At 39.6% G+C, this 13464-nt stretch overlaps 2 protein-coding genes across 2 annotated transcripts in view; both read left to right on the forward strand.

The window, feature by feature from the left end:
• The window catches only part of LOC106534475 (myosin IXB), a 61936-nt gene extending 54224 nt beyond the window's left edge, over positions 1-7712 (forward strand). The window contains exons 40-45 of the mRNA XM_014031123.1: positions 891-1022; positions 1126-1249; positions 2738-2788; positions 5311-5420; positions 5514-5653; positions 6085-7712. Coding sequence (XP_013886577.1) covers positions 891-1022; positions 1126-1249; positions 2738-2788; positions 5311-5420; positions 5514-5653; positions 6085-6653 — 1126 coding nt within the window. The 3' untranslated portion in view covers positions 6654-7712. The remainder of the gene's footprint in view (positions 1-890; positions 1023-1125; positions 1250-2737; positions 2789-5310; positions 5421-5513; positions 5654-6084) is intronic.
• A 1058-nt stretch (positions 7713-8770) lies between these two features.
• use1 (unconventional SNARE in the ER 1 homolog (S. cerevisiae)) lies at positions 8771-13464 on the forward strand (the record flags this gene model as incomplete). Its single annotated transcript, XM_014031124.1, is given in 8 exon segments — positions 8771-8884; positions 9451-9500; positions 9711-9789; positions 9918-10070; positions 10168-10183; positions 10297-10327; positions 10417-10579; positions 12967-13464. Coding segments are annotated over 8 exon segments (774 nt in total). The 5' UTR covers positions 8771-8785.

Here is a 13464-nt window from a genome sequence, read left to right on the forward strand (position 1 = left end):
TTTTATGCCTCTTTCAGCGTCTTCTAATTTCAGCGGTTTTCTATGTTTTAAACTAAACTTTCTGTGATAATTTCAGCTTCTTACTGCTTAATTCAGCATATGCACTGTTTCTGTTTTTGTGCTAACTTCAGCTACTTTTAAAGCTGTATTAAGCTAGTTTTAGCTATTTTTGCTATTTGAAAACAAATTGCAACTTTGTTGTACTACTTTTTGTTTTTCTGATAATTTGAAAATTTTCTCTGTTCTTCCCATTGGTCTGTAAATTTTAACTTTTTTCTGCTACTTTTTAAAATTTTAGCTACTTTTAGCCTTGTTTCCAGCTGCTTTTCTCCTAATTGAATCTGCTTTGTGCTCAGTTCAGTTCTTTCACCCTGAATTAAATCAGTTTTAAAGATATTAAGCTAAATCTTGGTGTGGTAGTAGCTAAGAGTGATCCCCACCACCTGCTGAAAGCTAATTAGCTATTCAAGATGACTGACAAAGCTAAATACAAGTCGTCAGTCAGTGGGCACTATCTTCTTTGAACTTTAACTCTGTTTCAACTTTTTAAACTATGTTGGGCTGAAATGTACTTTTTCTGTTATTTTAGCTACATTTCTGCTTGTTCGGCTGTTTTTTTTTTTTTTTGTTGTTTTTTTTTTTTGCTCATTTTCTACTGATTTTTCACTTTTGTTTTCCTACTTTCAGCAGCAGACATCTGTTCAAACTGAATTTACACCTATAGTTTTACTAATTTATATTTTCAGCTTCTTCAGCAGCTTTCAGCAAATCTTTAAGGGTTAATTGTCGAAGTGTATTTTTTGCAGGAAATGTAAATGTTCCTGTTAATCAAACAAAGCCGACAGTGCAGGCAGTGGAATGACTTCTTCTGTCTGAAAACGTTCCTGCAGGGTCTCCAAAGAAGAGGCTCACAACCGCATGTCCCCCAACTCTCTGGCCATAGTGTTTGCACCGTGCATCCTGCGCTGCCCTGACACCGCCGACCCGCTGCTCAGCATGAAGGATGTCGCCAAGACCACAACGTGAGGAAACCAGGACAAAACATTTTCCATTCTGACCAGGTGATCCGTGTTTTGGACTGTAGTTTCATCAGATGTTGTAAATGCTGTGGCCCTCTGCCTGCAGCTGTGTGGAGATGCTCATCGTGGAGCAGACCAGACGATACAACGAGAAGATGGAGGAGATCGAGCAGCTGGAGTACGCCGAGGCTCTGGCTGTGAGCCAACTCAAACTCAAGAGGAAGAACACGGTGAGGAGCCTCACTTCTTATATCAGCTGCATGTCAGAAGTTAGTCATTAAAGTCAAATGTTATTTAAAAACATACTTGGAAAAGGCTAACAATGTTAAGTCAGGTCCTCTGGACGGGTTCTTTGTCAAAACGTTTCATCTCTTCTCCAAGAGTCTTCTTCAGTCTGAGTAGCTGCAGGTAAGCCCAGATTCATGAGCAGTAACTTCACATAGTGGATCAACCAGTTTACCGTGACACCTGAAACTGGTTGTTCACYTGCGGAAAGAGGACCACCAGCCTAATGTAACCGGTCGTTAGAGCCCTGATGTCCGCTTGTTGTTCAGAGGGTTGAGTCATACTCACAATAACAGCACTGTGAGAGGAACATCACAACACCTCCAGACTTCTATAGACTTTCATCAGCTGTTTTTTGTTTTAACACGTCTGAAGGACCAGATAGATTATGATATTGATAGCCTTGATTGTTGGCAAATCTTTAGGTTCTGTCGAAAACTCATTCATCTTCGTAAAATACAGTCTCGTCCKACATATTTGAACTGGCAGCACGACGGCTCAGTGGTTAGCACCGACGCCTCACAGCAAGAAGGTCCTTGATTCAAACCCCGGTTCAGACCTGGGGTCTTTCTGTGCAAAGTTTATATATATATATTCGCCTGAGAAATTATGAAAATTTTAGAAGATGTGTAAGCAGAAGATTAAATTGGGGGAAACAAATTGACTGGAAGCTTCTTTTRGACTTATGCATGTTCTCCTTGTGCTTGTGTGGGTTTTCTCCGGGTACTCCGGTTTCCCCCTCCCCTAAAAACATGTACAACAGGCTGCCTTCAGGCCCAGGCCTCCCTTGAAAAAGAGATGTGAGATCTCAACAGGACTTGCCTGCTTAAATAATGGTAAATAAATAACTAATTGCTGGTTTCTTTGTCTTGAAACAGAATCTAAATTCGTAGAATACGGACTCTCTGCATATCCACTATAGATGRTTTACTTCATTTGTACGGGAACTTGAAATCCTTGAAAAGGTGTTTATAAGGTTTGGAAAGTGCTTCATTTCTGTATAAAGTCCTTGAAATTTTTTAATGTTTTGACCACACAGTTGTGTAAAACTCAATGGAGAAATGGCACAGAGATACAAACTCAGCCGAAGTTTGGAAAAGTTTGACAGTTTACCTTGAAAATGTTTGAATTTTAAAGTGCACAAACCCTGTAGAACTGCTGCTCAGACTGAAGAAGTCTCTTGGATATGAGACGAAACGTTTCATCGAAGAAGAACCCGTCCAGAGGACCAGACTTGACGTTTAGATTTTTCCCACCTGGATTATCGAGACGCATCAGGATATGATTGGAAAAGGTTTATTTCAWGAATAAATGTAGATTTTGTCGGGTATTTTTGCCTCCTGTAACTCACTCAACCCCTTCGTCAGCTGTTCTCAGGTTCCTCCAGTAACACGGCCAATGTTCCTTCTTTTTTGTTTTGTTTTGTTTTTTAGCACTACCTGCATTTACCTCTCAGGTACTCAGCTCCTTACAAAGGAGTGGTGGTACGTATCATCCAGTTCTCCAGTCCAGTAGATCCAGTAGTGTGTAGTTTGCCATGTTGGACTGCTTGTGCATGGCACGCTCTGGCTGCTGTTTTTATAATTATTATTTTTTCTCTTTACTCATTTTCATTTGTTTTACAGTTATTTAACTGTAAAATCSTTTGTACTAACTGGATGTAGTTTGCATAATGTTAGTTTTTTGTTTTTAGTTTGTGTTGTGAAGGATTTGTTGTTTGTTGTGTTCTCTGAATGTGAGGACAACATGGTTCTGGGTTGCTGTTGTGATTCTGGTCTTTTTTTTTTTTTTCAGAAAGTGAACTTACTGTTTTTTTCCGGACTATTAAGTTGCATTTATTTAGAAATTTATAACACAGATGTGATGTGAAATAGTCTTAACACAACAAGCAAGTTACTGTTGACCAATCTCATTCCACATCACGCAATTAGCTTTCACTTTATGCAATAAGAGWATGGCAGGCCCTTTTGACATAAAATTGTCTTCTTCTGACCATCTGTAATTACATTCTAGATATCTAAAAAAGGATTTTAACTAGGAATAACTACATTTTAACTATCCTGAATCATCATTTATTTTCATGGATCAAAATGCCTTTCAACATATCTCATCAGATTTGTCATTTGAAGGGTCARACACCCATAATTACAATTCAAAATACCTCAGATGTAATCACATTTTTTAGATATCTGAATGTACAAATTGTGCATTGAGCTGTCCAAATAGTTTTTTCAGGCTGCAATGAAAGACAAACTATCTGTGTTCCTTAATACACATCGAGCTGCAGCACTAAAAATTGTGTTAAAAATCTCAGAAGTTGAGTTGGACTGAGCTGACGCTGCAGACCACTGAAGAGCAAATTAAGGTAAGGTTGGTGGTTCTGTAAGGCTAAAATGTCCTAGAAACCTTCTGACAAAATGCTACATAAATCTGTGACYTTTTAAACTAGTCAGAATAATTATTAAATATATCTTGACTATCATGCTGACTAGTCAAAATGTTAATTCAAGACATCTGTAATAGAAAATGGTAAATGAACTGTACTTATATAGCACCTTTCTATCCAACAAAGATACTCAAAGTACTTCACATTACAGCACTGTGAGGTCTCTACAAAGATAACATGTAATCATCCTGTGGAGACTAATCAGTGCCAATCACATTCATACACTGATGGGACACGCATCAGAGAAAAGCRGTCTAGATGAAAAAATATTCAATATATCAATAATTCATTCGGAGCATCTTAAAATGAATTGTGACTAGTCAAAAATACAGCTGTAGGTATGTCTAAATTAGTTTTGCCGAGTCATTATTTACTTTCACGATAGCAGCAATTTAATTTGCACTTGTCAAATTGATATATTGCATATCTACAAATACATTTAGAATATTTTGAATTATGATGTAATTTCAGATATATTTAGTTGGAGTTAAGACTAGTTAAACACAACAAACAGTGAGCTCTTGAAAGCAAATAATGACTAGTCACAATTCCTTTAAAGACGTCTTGAATCGGAGCCTCCATACATCCATGGTAACTCTGAAGTCAACTAGTAGAATGTAATTATAGATATCTTAATTAACTAATGTTAATAGTCATAAATCAATTTCAGATATCTGGAATGTAAGGCTTGTGAATCCATTTTAATGTTAAAGTGGATTGCCATAGACAGAGTAAGCTCTGGTTTTTGCTACACCCTCACACATTTCTCAATCACCCTAAACTTGCTTTCTGCTGCTGGATTACGGTTTGTTTGTTTGTTTGTTTGTTTGTTTGTTTGTTTGTTTGTTTGTTTGTTTATTTATTTATTATTTTACCAGACAAGGACAACATTTAGTTGTCACAAGCCAAAACACTCTCTCACTACTGCGGTAGTGATGTTTACAACTTGGTTCATGTCAGTCAGAACGAACATTTAACAAACAAAAAAAAACATCAGAAAATGTGTCATGAAGAGGGGGAAATCATGTACAAGTGACAGGACCAGACAAATTATTAAAAAAGTGCAACTTGTAGTCCAGAAAATACGGTACTAAAAATGTGACTTGCAAAGCTTGATAACAAAGGTGTATTTTTGATTTAGTGGTTTTCTACTAATTAATTGTTTATTTTTTATCTAAAAAAAAAAAGAATCCCAAAGCTCTGAAAGTCATATTATTTATTAATAAACTGAATCTTTTTGATCATGGTGACGTGTTTAACCTGGATGACTGTGGAGGGGGAGAATTTATTCCCTGATTGAATTGACATCATTTAACCATATTTTATTCATCCATCTTCACAAAAGGGCTGTAGTTTTTTTTTTATGTGCAGATGCATGAAGAACACAAGCCCCTGCTTTTCTGTTTTTACCTCACTAACAGTTTTTGGCTGATTTTTAGATTCTGGTTAAAGTTTTAGTGCATCTTAGTTTCCCATTTAGAAATAACTCAGTTTACTAAGTTCCTAACAGATTTTATTTGCCTGCGTCGGTCAGTTATCAGTGTTTGATGTGTTGTGCAGATGCACGAGAAGGGGAGCTCTGATCTCAGCGTGGTCCCTGAGAACGAGCCGCTGGACTCGGACACCGAGAACAACCTGGTYGAACGCATCAAATCCATCAAACAGGAAAAGTGAGGATTTTATCTCGTATAGCTGTATGTGCCCCCCCCCCCCTTTTTTTTTTGAATCAGTGCTTTAATGTGTTGATGTTTTCTTTCTCTCAGAGACGACCTCGCTGTGCGGCTGCCGGACATGGAGCAGCCCGGCTCAGACCAGGAGAACTTGGACTTGGAAGCGTCGCTGAGCTCCAAGAGCCTCCTGGACGAGCAGCAGTGCTCTTCTGCTCACAGTTCAGAGCCGGAAGGTTAGTGTTGAGGTGCCCCCCCCCCCCCCTCCTCTCACTCACCTGTGGCCTTCTGACCAAACCGTGGGGTGCTTCCTGTCTTCTGTGGTGCAGGTCCGGACCAGTGATGGTGACGGGGCGCTGATGTCTGCTCTTTAAGCAAAAGCAGGTTGGGGGAACAGCAACCGGGTTGTGTGTTTTGTGTTCGTGTAAACTCACACGAGGCATGCTCAGACCTCGCTCAGGAATAAATTCAACATTCGGCATCAAACGCTTTTTTAATTCTACTTTTTAAAAATGTGCTTCCTTTTCGATAACATGGTTGCATGCTCTTCCATTTGTCCTCTCTTTGTTCTTCCTTCTCTGCACCGTTGTGTCTTTTTATTTTTCTTTTGTTTTTGTAAAATATCATTGTTTAACTCCACCCCCTATTTTTTCTGCTTCTCTACCAGGTCCAAGTGTCGCCCAGTTGAAGAGACAAAAGCTAGTTAGCTCTCCTAAACCCTCAGATCTGGTGCAGCGACCTAAAGTTCTTGCTGGAAGCGTCTCTCTGATGAACCTCACCCCGGCCAGCTCCACTTCCTCCGTGTCAAGCTCCGCCTCCTCTGTGTCAAGCTCCGCCTCCTCCGTGTCTGAATCCTTCTCCTCCTCCTTCAGGCACGTCCTGCAGCGCCGCAACCCCGTCATCCCGGACACGGTCAAACTGCCGCAGGGCGTCTGTCCCCACAAGGCGACCTCCAGCCCCGCTCAGACCCGCACCCCTCCCGCACCCCGGGACTCGACGCGCTCGTCGAGGAAAAGGGATCAGCGCGGCCGCCGTCAAGACAGCACCCAGTCCCTTTACGTGGACGAGTCCGAGTGTGACCCGCTGCTCCGTTTCTCCTCGTGTCCTCCCTCCGCCTCGTCCTCCTCGTCCTCCTCCTCGCTCCCTCCTCAGATCCAGCCGCCCCAGGTGGACACCTCCAGGGTCCAGAGGCGCTTCTCGGACCCGGACATCCTTTACGTGGACGATGACGCCTGACCCTGGCGTGGCCTGAAAACGATGAGTCGTTTAATAAAAGGGCAACAACCTCCTGACGTAAACGATAAAAATCCATCCAGATTCCAGACGAGGATCCAACTCAGAGCAGCGGAACGAGACCTGAGAAAACTGGATGAGTTCGCAAAGTCAGACTGAAGTAGCGGTGGCTGTTACAGTTCTTACCAGAGAGAAACTTTTCTTATTGACAGTAAAATAACTGGACAAGTTGTTGCCAAGCACCTTTTAAAAAAAAAATCATTTTAATGTATTTGTGAATCTTTCGATGAGTTTATTTTGAATTCATCTTCTGTAGCCTCTCAGATTTTTTAAAATCTGCACAGCAAGAAAATGTGGCAGGTTACGGTCATTTTTAATTTTTATTTTTTAGTTTCTGTTCTCACGCTGAGCAAAATGTGCTCAGTGAGCTGTTTGTTAGTGCCTTGATGTTTTACGGTGAGTTGATAAACTCACMTTTCAAACCAGAATTACTGAAAAGGACTCGTAGAGAGGGGGAGGGGATTGGAGAGGTGGTCTTTGTCTCAGCTGGTTGTGTTTGTCGCCCTGAGCTGCCACAAGGCCCGTTCGGACCCAGAACCTAACCATGCACATTCTGTACGACTTCATCCTCGACCTGCTGCACAACAAAACACCCGATAGGAACTTATTGCTTTCAGTTGGCAAAAGGGAAACGGAAGCAGCACGCGCCACTTTTTCCTCTGAAACACAGAAAATAAAATTATAATAATAAAACAAACCTCCACYCCACGATGTTCTTCAAAAGCTCCAGCGAGTCACCCTCCTCCCCGTCGAAGGAACGTGACTCCGCTCAGCGGTGGGCGGTCCCAGACGGCGAACASCGTTCTGCTGGAGCGCAGCCTCGGCCGACTTTGTGTAAAATGAAATGTAATACTAATGTTTCTCTGTGACTGCTGAATGATGTTTGTCTGGATTTTAAGGAAGATGCTCTGATGTGTAACAGACTGTGTGTTTGGGACTGAATGACAAAAGTTGTAATGGTTATTAGTATTAACATGGAAATACAGTACATGATGCTTGTAACACCTGCTTCTGTGTCTTCATCAGGTATTGTTTCCTCCGCCGAGGAGTTCGTGTTCTTTGTAGCGTTGGTTTGTTTATTTGAGCAGGAGATTAATCAGCAAGTTGTTCACTAGGCTGCGTTTTACTGATGTCATACAGCGGCAGCCAATCAGCACCCAGCAGAACTGTCTTCCGCCAATCGCGGCTCAGCAGCTGCACACTCTCATTTGCATTTTAGGAGCGGTGGCGCTGTGGTTAGCCTTTGCGTTAGCGCCCGAGCTATTACATAGATGTGGCTCAAAGCGTTACAGTGGGGGGAAATAAGTATTTGATCCCTTGCTGATTTTGCAAGTTTGCCCACTTACAAAGACATGAACAGTCTATAATTTTAAGGGTTTGCTCATTTTAACAGTGAGAGATAACTTTTTTTAATGGTTGCGTTTGTTGAAAGACAGACAAAATATGTTCAATTGCCTTCAATGCCAGACCTCCCTTAATAGAGATTTGTAATTTTAGTAGTTTGTCTTAAAGACACACATGAACAAAAAAAAACATAAACAAGAAAAATTAAAAACATAAATAGATTAAAACAAGAAACTTACAAGTAAAACAACCTCAACCTCTGTGGTGTAAATTGGCAACACGTAAACATCCTGGCAGGGGTGGAACATGTTTAATGCAAACACTGTATTTTAGAAAACGTTCAGATTCAAATTTTGTTTCTTGTCCCTTGTGCAATTAAACATGTCATTCTTCTACATAATTTGTGCAAATAAAATGAACTAGAGAAAAAGAACACTATAAAAATGTTTATTTTAAAAACAGGGTAACCGTTTTAATCAAATCTAACTCCAAAATGCTTTAAAAAAGAAAACAAGAAATAAAAGCACTCAGAGTGCACACCTTCTCCAAGAAGACCATTACCCAGGTAAGATGCCAGGGCACTGCCAACAGAACAGGTTGACAACCATTTGCACCACTTTCTCAAGTCATACTGTGACAGCCAATCAGAATCCAGCAGAATCAGCTGCTCCGCCCACCACTACTGCTTTTCGCTCTGACGTCAAACTATCGCGACTTTGTCAACTTCAAACATGGCTTCCAGATTGGAAATAAATTTTATTAGATTGCTGTCTCGTTGTGAGACTATGGCATCAGAGAAACGTGGAGAGACTGACTGGAGGTTAGAGAAGGTAAGGCTGGTTACTCCAAAAGGAGAATTATCAAGAAATACACGAGTCCGACTTGTTTCGACCGTTGTTTACTGTGCGGCTCTTTCTATTAGCCGCTGCTGTTATCCACGTCGTCACAAGACAGGACTGTGTTTTCACTTGTCTTGACTTACGAACTGTACAGCTAGTTTGCTCATGTTTTTGTTCATGAGTAACAGAACAAATTAGCTTATCTGGATGAGCAGCAACAAACATTTAAAAAGTCACCCCAGAAAAAAGAAAACATTTAACAAAATAAGCACCCACTATGTTACTGAATGAATTAAATTTAAACATTTCTTGGCCTATTTTTTTTACACATGCAAGTTTATTTTACCTTTGTGTTTAGTGTGTATTTATACTTTTACTCAGCAGTGTTTAAGCATTGCAGTTTAAAGAGGAAGCTTGCCTACAATAAAAGGAAAACAAGTTAATGTTGTACAGTCTGCAACAAAAGACTGTAAATGTATTTACAGCAAATGTATATGTTTTACAGAGCTTAGTGAAGTAATTATAAATATGTCATCACTCTGTTTTCTTTCCTTCAGTACGTTACTGCCCTGGAGGAGATGTTGGTGGCTCTGAGGAAAAGCCAAAGGTTGCTTCACCCTTTTAAGATCACCTCATTTTTCATTTGATCTTGTTGGAACTGACTTTATGCTGTGTGCTCAGAAACATCAAGAATTAGATTGAAAACTTAGAACTTTTTTTATTGTTTTGCCGTCATTGTGGCAGACATTAAGAATATTGTTTGTAATCCGTAGCAGCAGTGACACTTCGCTGACGAACCGTTTGTGTTTTCATCCAGCAAACCAACACAGGAGGTCCTGACCGAATACACAAGAAAAGTTGATTTTCTTAAAGGGCTCCTGGAGGCAGAAAAACTGGTGAGATTTGAGATCATTTTTTATTTTTTCATTGTGCATCTAATTTTCTTTTTATATCATTATTTAGGAGCTTTAAAGTTGTTGTAATTTTGTCCAAAGAGTTCTCTGTTGTCTTGTTTCTTCCTCAGCCCTCACCAACAGAGAAGGCTTTAGCGAACCAGTTCCTCGCCCCGGGCCGCACGCCCACCATAGCCAATGAGAGGATGCCTGCCAGTAAAACGGTTCACCTGCAAACGAAGGCCAGGTGCACAGGAGAGATGAGGGACGAGCTGCTCGGCACGGTGCGTTTATTTGTTAGGAAACTCTCTGACAAGTTCTGCTTTTACCTCTCTCTTGGGATGGAACATGTTTAACTGGTGTGTTTTTCTGTCACTGCAGCAGTCGTCTGGTAAAGGTAAGATCAAACATCTTGTTTTCAGCTGATGGATTTGCTACAGATTGTTATTAAGTAGTTTTATTCAAATAAAAAAACGTTTTTTTTTTATTCTTGTCTGTTTATTCTTTCAGGCAACTTGGATGGAGATCTAAGAAACAGAAGGTAAAAACCTCTCATACAATAAATATTAGACGGCGTGTTCCTCTCTGTCACCATTAAAGCATCGCACGAAATCATTTGAAACTCCGCAGAGGTCTCCCTGCGGACGAGCGTCAGTCTGCCGCAGAGCTGGACGCCATCCTGCAGCGCCACCACAACCTGCAGGAGAAACTGGCGGAGGATATGCTCAGCCTGGCCAGAAACCTGAAGAACAACACCCTGGCAGCACAAAACATCATCAAGCAGGACAACCAGGTAGCTTAATGATGTGAAAAACTGCTGGACAGAAACATCATCACCCATGGATGTTGCTGTTTTCCAAGGAGAATGACCTCTTTTCATGTATATTTAGGCATATACAGTATGTTTAAGTRATGAGAATGTATAGTAAAGTTTCCTGTTTTTCAGAGGTTTATAGTAACTAAGTACATTTACTTTGTTACTGTACTTAAGTGGTTTTTGATGATTTGTAATTTTACCTATTTTTTTTAAATAGCTACTTTTACTTTTTATTTTGTTACATTTTAAAGCTAAAAATTATACTTTTACTTTTTTACATTAAAATGTGACACCTATTTACTTGTTACAAAATTAAATATGTTGAAACTCATCATGAAAGAAAATGTTTCTGCACTCTAAAAAAGTGTTGAATTTACTTTAAGTCAACTGGCTGCACTAAGCCTACTTGAGTAAATTGAGCAAAGATTATACATATATAGCTCAATTTACTCAACCTGGCTTAGTGGAACCAGTTTGGTTCAGTAAATTCAACAGTTTATTTATCAGAGAGTGTGTGAAAGTACTTTTACTTTTACTTTCCCAATTTTTGTGAACAATTTTATGACTTTTGAGTAGTTTTCTCATCCGTGAAATTAATTTTTACCAAAGTCATTTTCAAATCATATTATTTTACTTTTACTTAGTTATTTTTTTAAATACTTTATAGACCTCTGCTGTTTCTTTGTTTTTTTTTCATTGTAAAAGTATAATAATGAAAATTTTTACTTGTCTTTGCTAACCTGTCCACAAGAGGGCGGCAGAAGATTCCCTAACCAGTGTGGTCTCTGGTGGGGCTTTTCCGGTTCTCTCCGGTGGTCCTCTTTAGGGGGTGGGTGGGCGGCCCTTCCGGCGTGGGTGTCTCTGGGGCTGCGCGCTTGGGGTCCCTCTCGGGGTCTTTGGCACTGGTCTCCCTTATGTCGGCTTCCGGCTTTGCGGGGTCGGGTCTGTGGTCCCCCACAGTCACTTTGAAACATTCCATTGGAGAGGTCCACGCATGCTCACAACTGCACACAAACAGGTGTTTACATCCTGGGTTTTCTATTCGGGCACTGACTGAATGGTYTGTGCATATGTGTATGTATAGATATATGCATATGTGTATGTGTGTGTGTGTGTGTATATATATATATATATATATATATATAAGTGTTTGGATATGTAGGTATGGGTATGTTTATGTGTATATGTATATATTTATATATGTATATGGGTATTGTTTTCAGCAAGGCTATAGTCATTATAATTATATAGATATGCATTTTTGTTGCTGTGGTTTTGCTATCTTTGTTTTGTAGGTGTGGAGCCAAGAAGTCGGGTGTGCTGTCTTGTGTTTTCTCAACATATATTTCACATATCTTCTAATCTCTCTTTCACTCTTTCTCATTGCATTTCACTTTTTTCTTTCTCTTTCTTTTTCTCCTATTAAAATAAACACTGATGATGAAGAAAGATACTAATATTCAGATATTCAGTTCTGCTTTCTACTGAAGTGGCAAAAAAAGATTCCCTAACCAGCCTCCAGTGATAATGATGTAATAGAATAGAATAGAATAGAATAGAATAAATAGCCTTTATTGTCCCTCAGCGGGGAAATTCAGGTGTCACAGCAGCATCAGTACAAAGGTTCTCACACTACAAACTATTGATAGTACACACAAAACAAAATTAACACTTACTAGCCATGATACAACTACTAATAATAAAAATAAACAATGATATGAAGATTTGTTCAAGAATAGAAAAGCGATGTTTTGTTTCAGAATCCAACATTCAGAATCAGAAGTTTCCTTTTTTTGAGTGCAAAAACAATCCCTGACCGAATACACAAACATAAATATACATATCAAAGTGCCTGTGACATCAAATTTTTATAATAAATATGAATATATTTTTGGAAAGATAACACTGATAACATGTAAAAACAACTTTGTGCCGCCAAGATGAACAGTTGTTGAGATATTCACATGTGAAGAAACAGGAAGTGATGTCAAAGGGGAATGTCAGAATGTAAACGGAGCGTTGTTATAATGGCTAGCAACACAGACTGTAGAGAAGAATCTAATGGTTCTTGAGATTATTTTTATCACCATCATAGAGATGAGAATCATTGTTCAAATAATATTGTTTTAATAAACAAAAACCAGGGAGTTTTCTTTCTCAAAGAGTTCCCCTTCCATGTCACTTCCTGTTTCACTTTAGCTGAGCCAAATTCAAAAGAAAATATGCCAGTTATGTGACATAATGGGTCAAATCATGTGTATTATGCCAAATTCCTTAAATATAAATATATTTTCTTTGCCTTTTTTGTATTTCTTGGATATGCGTGTCACAGGCACTTTAATGTCTTGTCTTCTGCCTCCCAGACTCTGACCCAGTCCATGCGCCAGGCAGACCTGAACTACGAGAAGCTGAAGACGGAGTCCGAGCGCTTGGAGCAGCACACCAAGAAGTCCGTCAACTGGCTGCTGTGGCTGATGCTCATCCTGGTCTCCTTCACCTTCATCAGCATGATCCTCTTCATTCGGATCTTCCCCAGACTCAGATGATGATGGTGCACAAACCTGAACTCTTAGTCCCCATCCCCGTCCCAACGTTCCTTCTGGGCTTTCAAAGCTCTGAAGTAAAACTGAAAACATTTGAGTCTCTGAAGGTTGAAGTCTTATATTCCTTTTTTTTTATAGAGGTGAGGACACAAACAGAGGCGAGCAAATTTTATTTCAGAAGTTACAGTTCAAGCCTTTATTATTTCTGCTCATTTCTGAGCTGCTTCTGGCTTCAATGGATCATTTGGCTATTGAGTCAGGAAGAATTTAGTTTATTTAAATTATTATTTTTTTACTTTAACTTCACAGTTTAATGTT

This window comes from Austrofundulus limnaeus, unplaced genomic scaffold, assembly GCF_001266775.1.
Source record: "Austrofundulus limnaeus strain Quisiro unplaced genomic scaffold, Austrofundulus_limnaeus-1.0 Scaffold1181, whole genome shotgun sequence".
Lineage (NCBI taxonomy): Eukaryota > Metazoa > Chordata > Actinopteri > Cyprinodontiformes > Rivulidae > Austrofundulus > Austrofundulus limnaeus.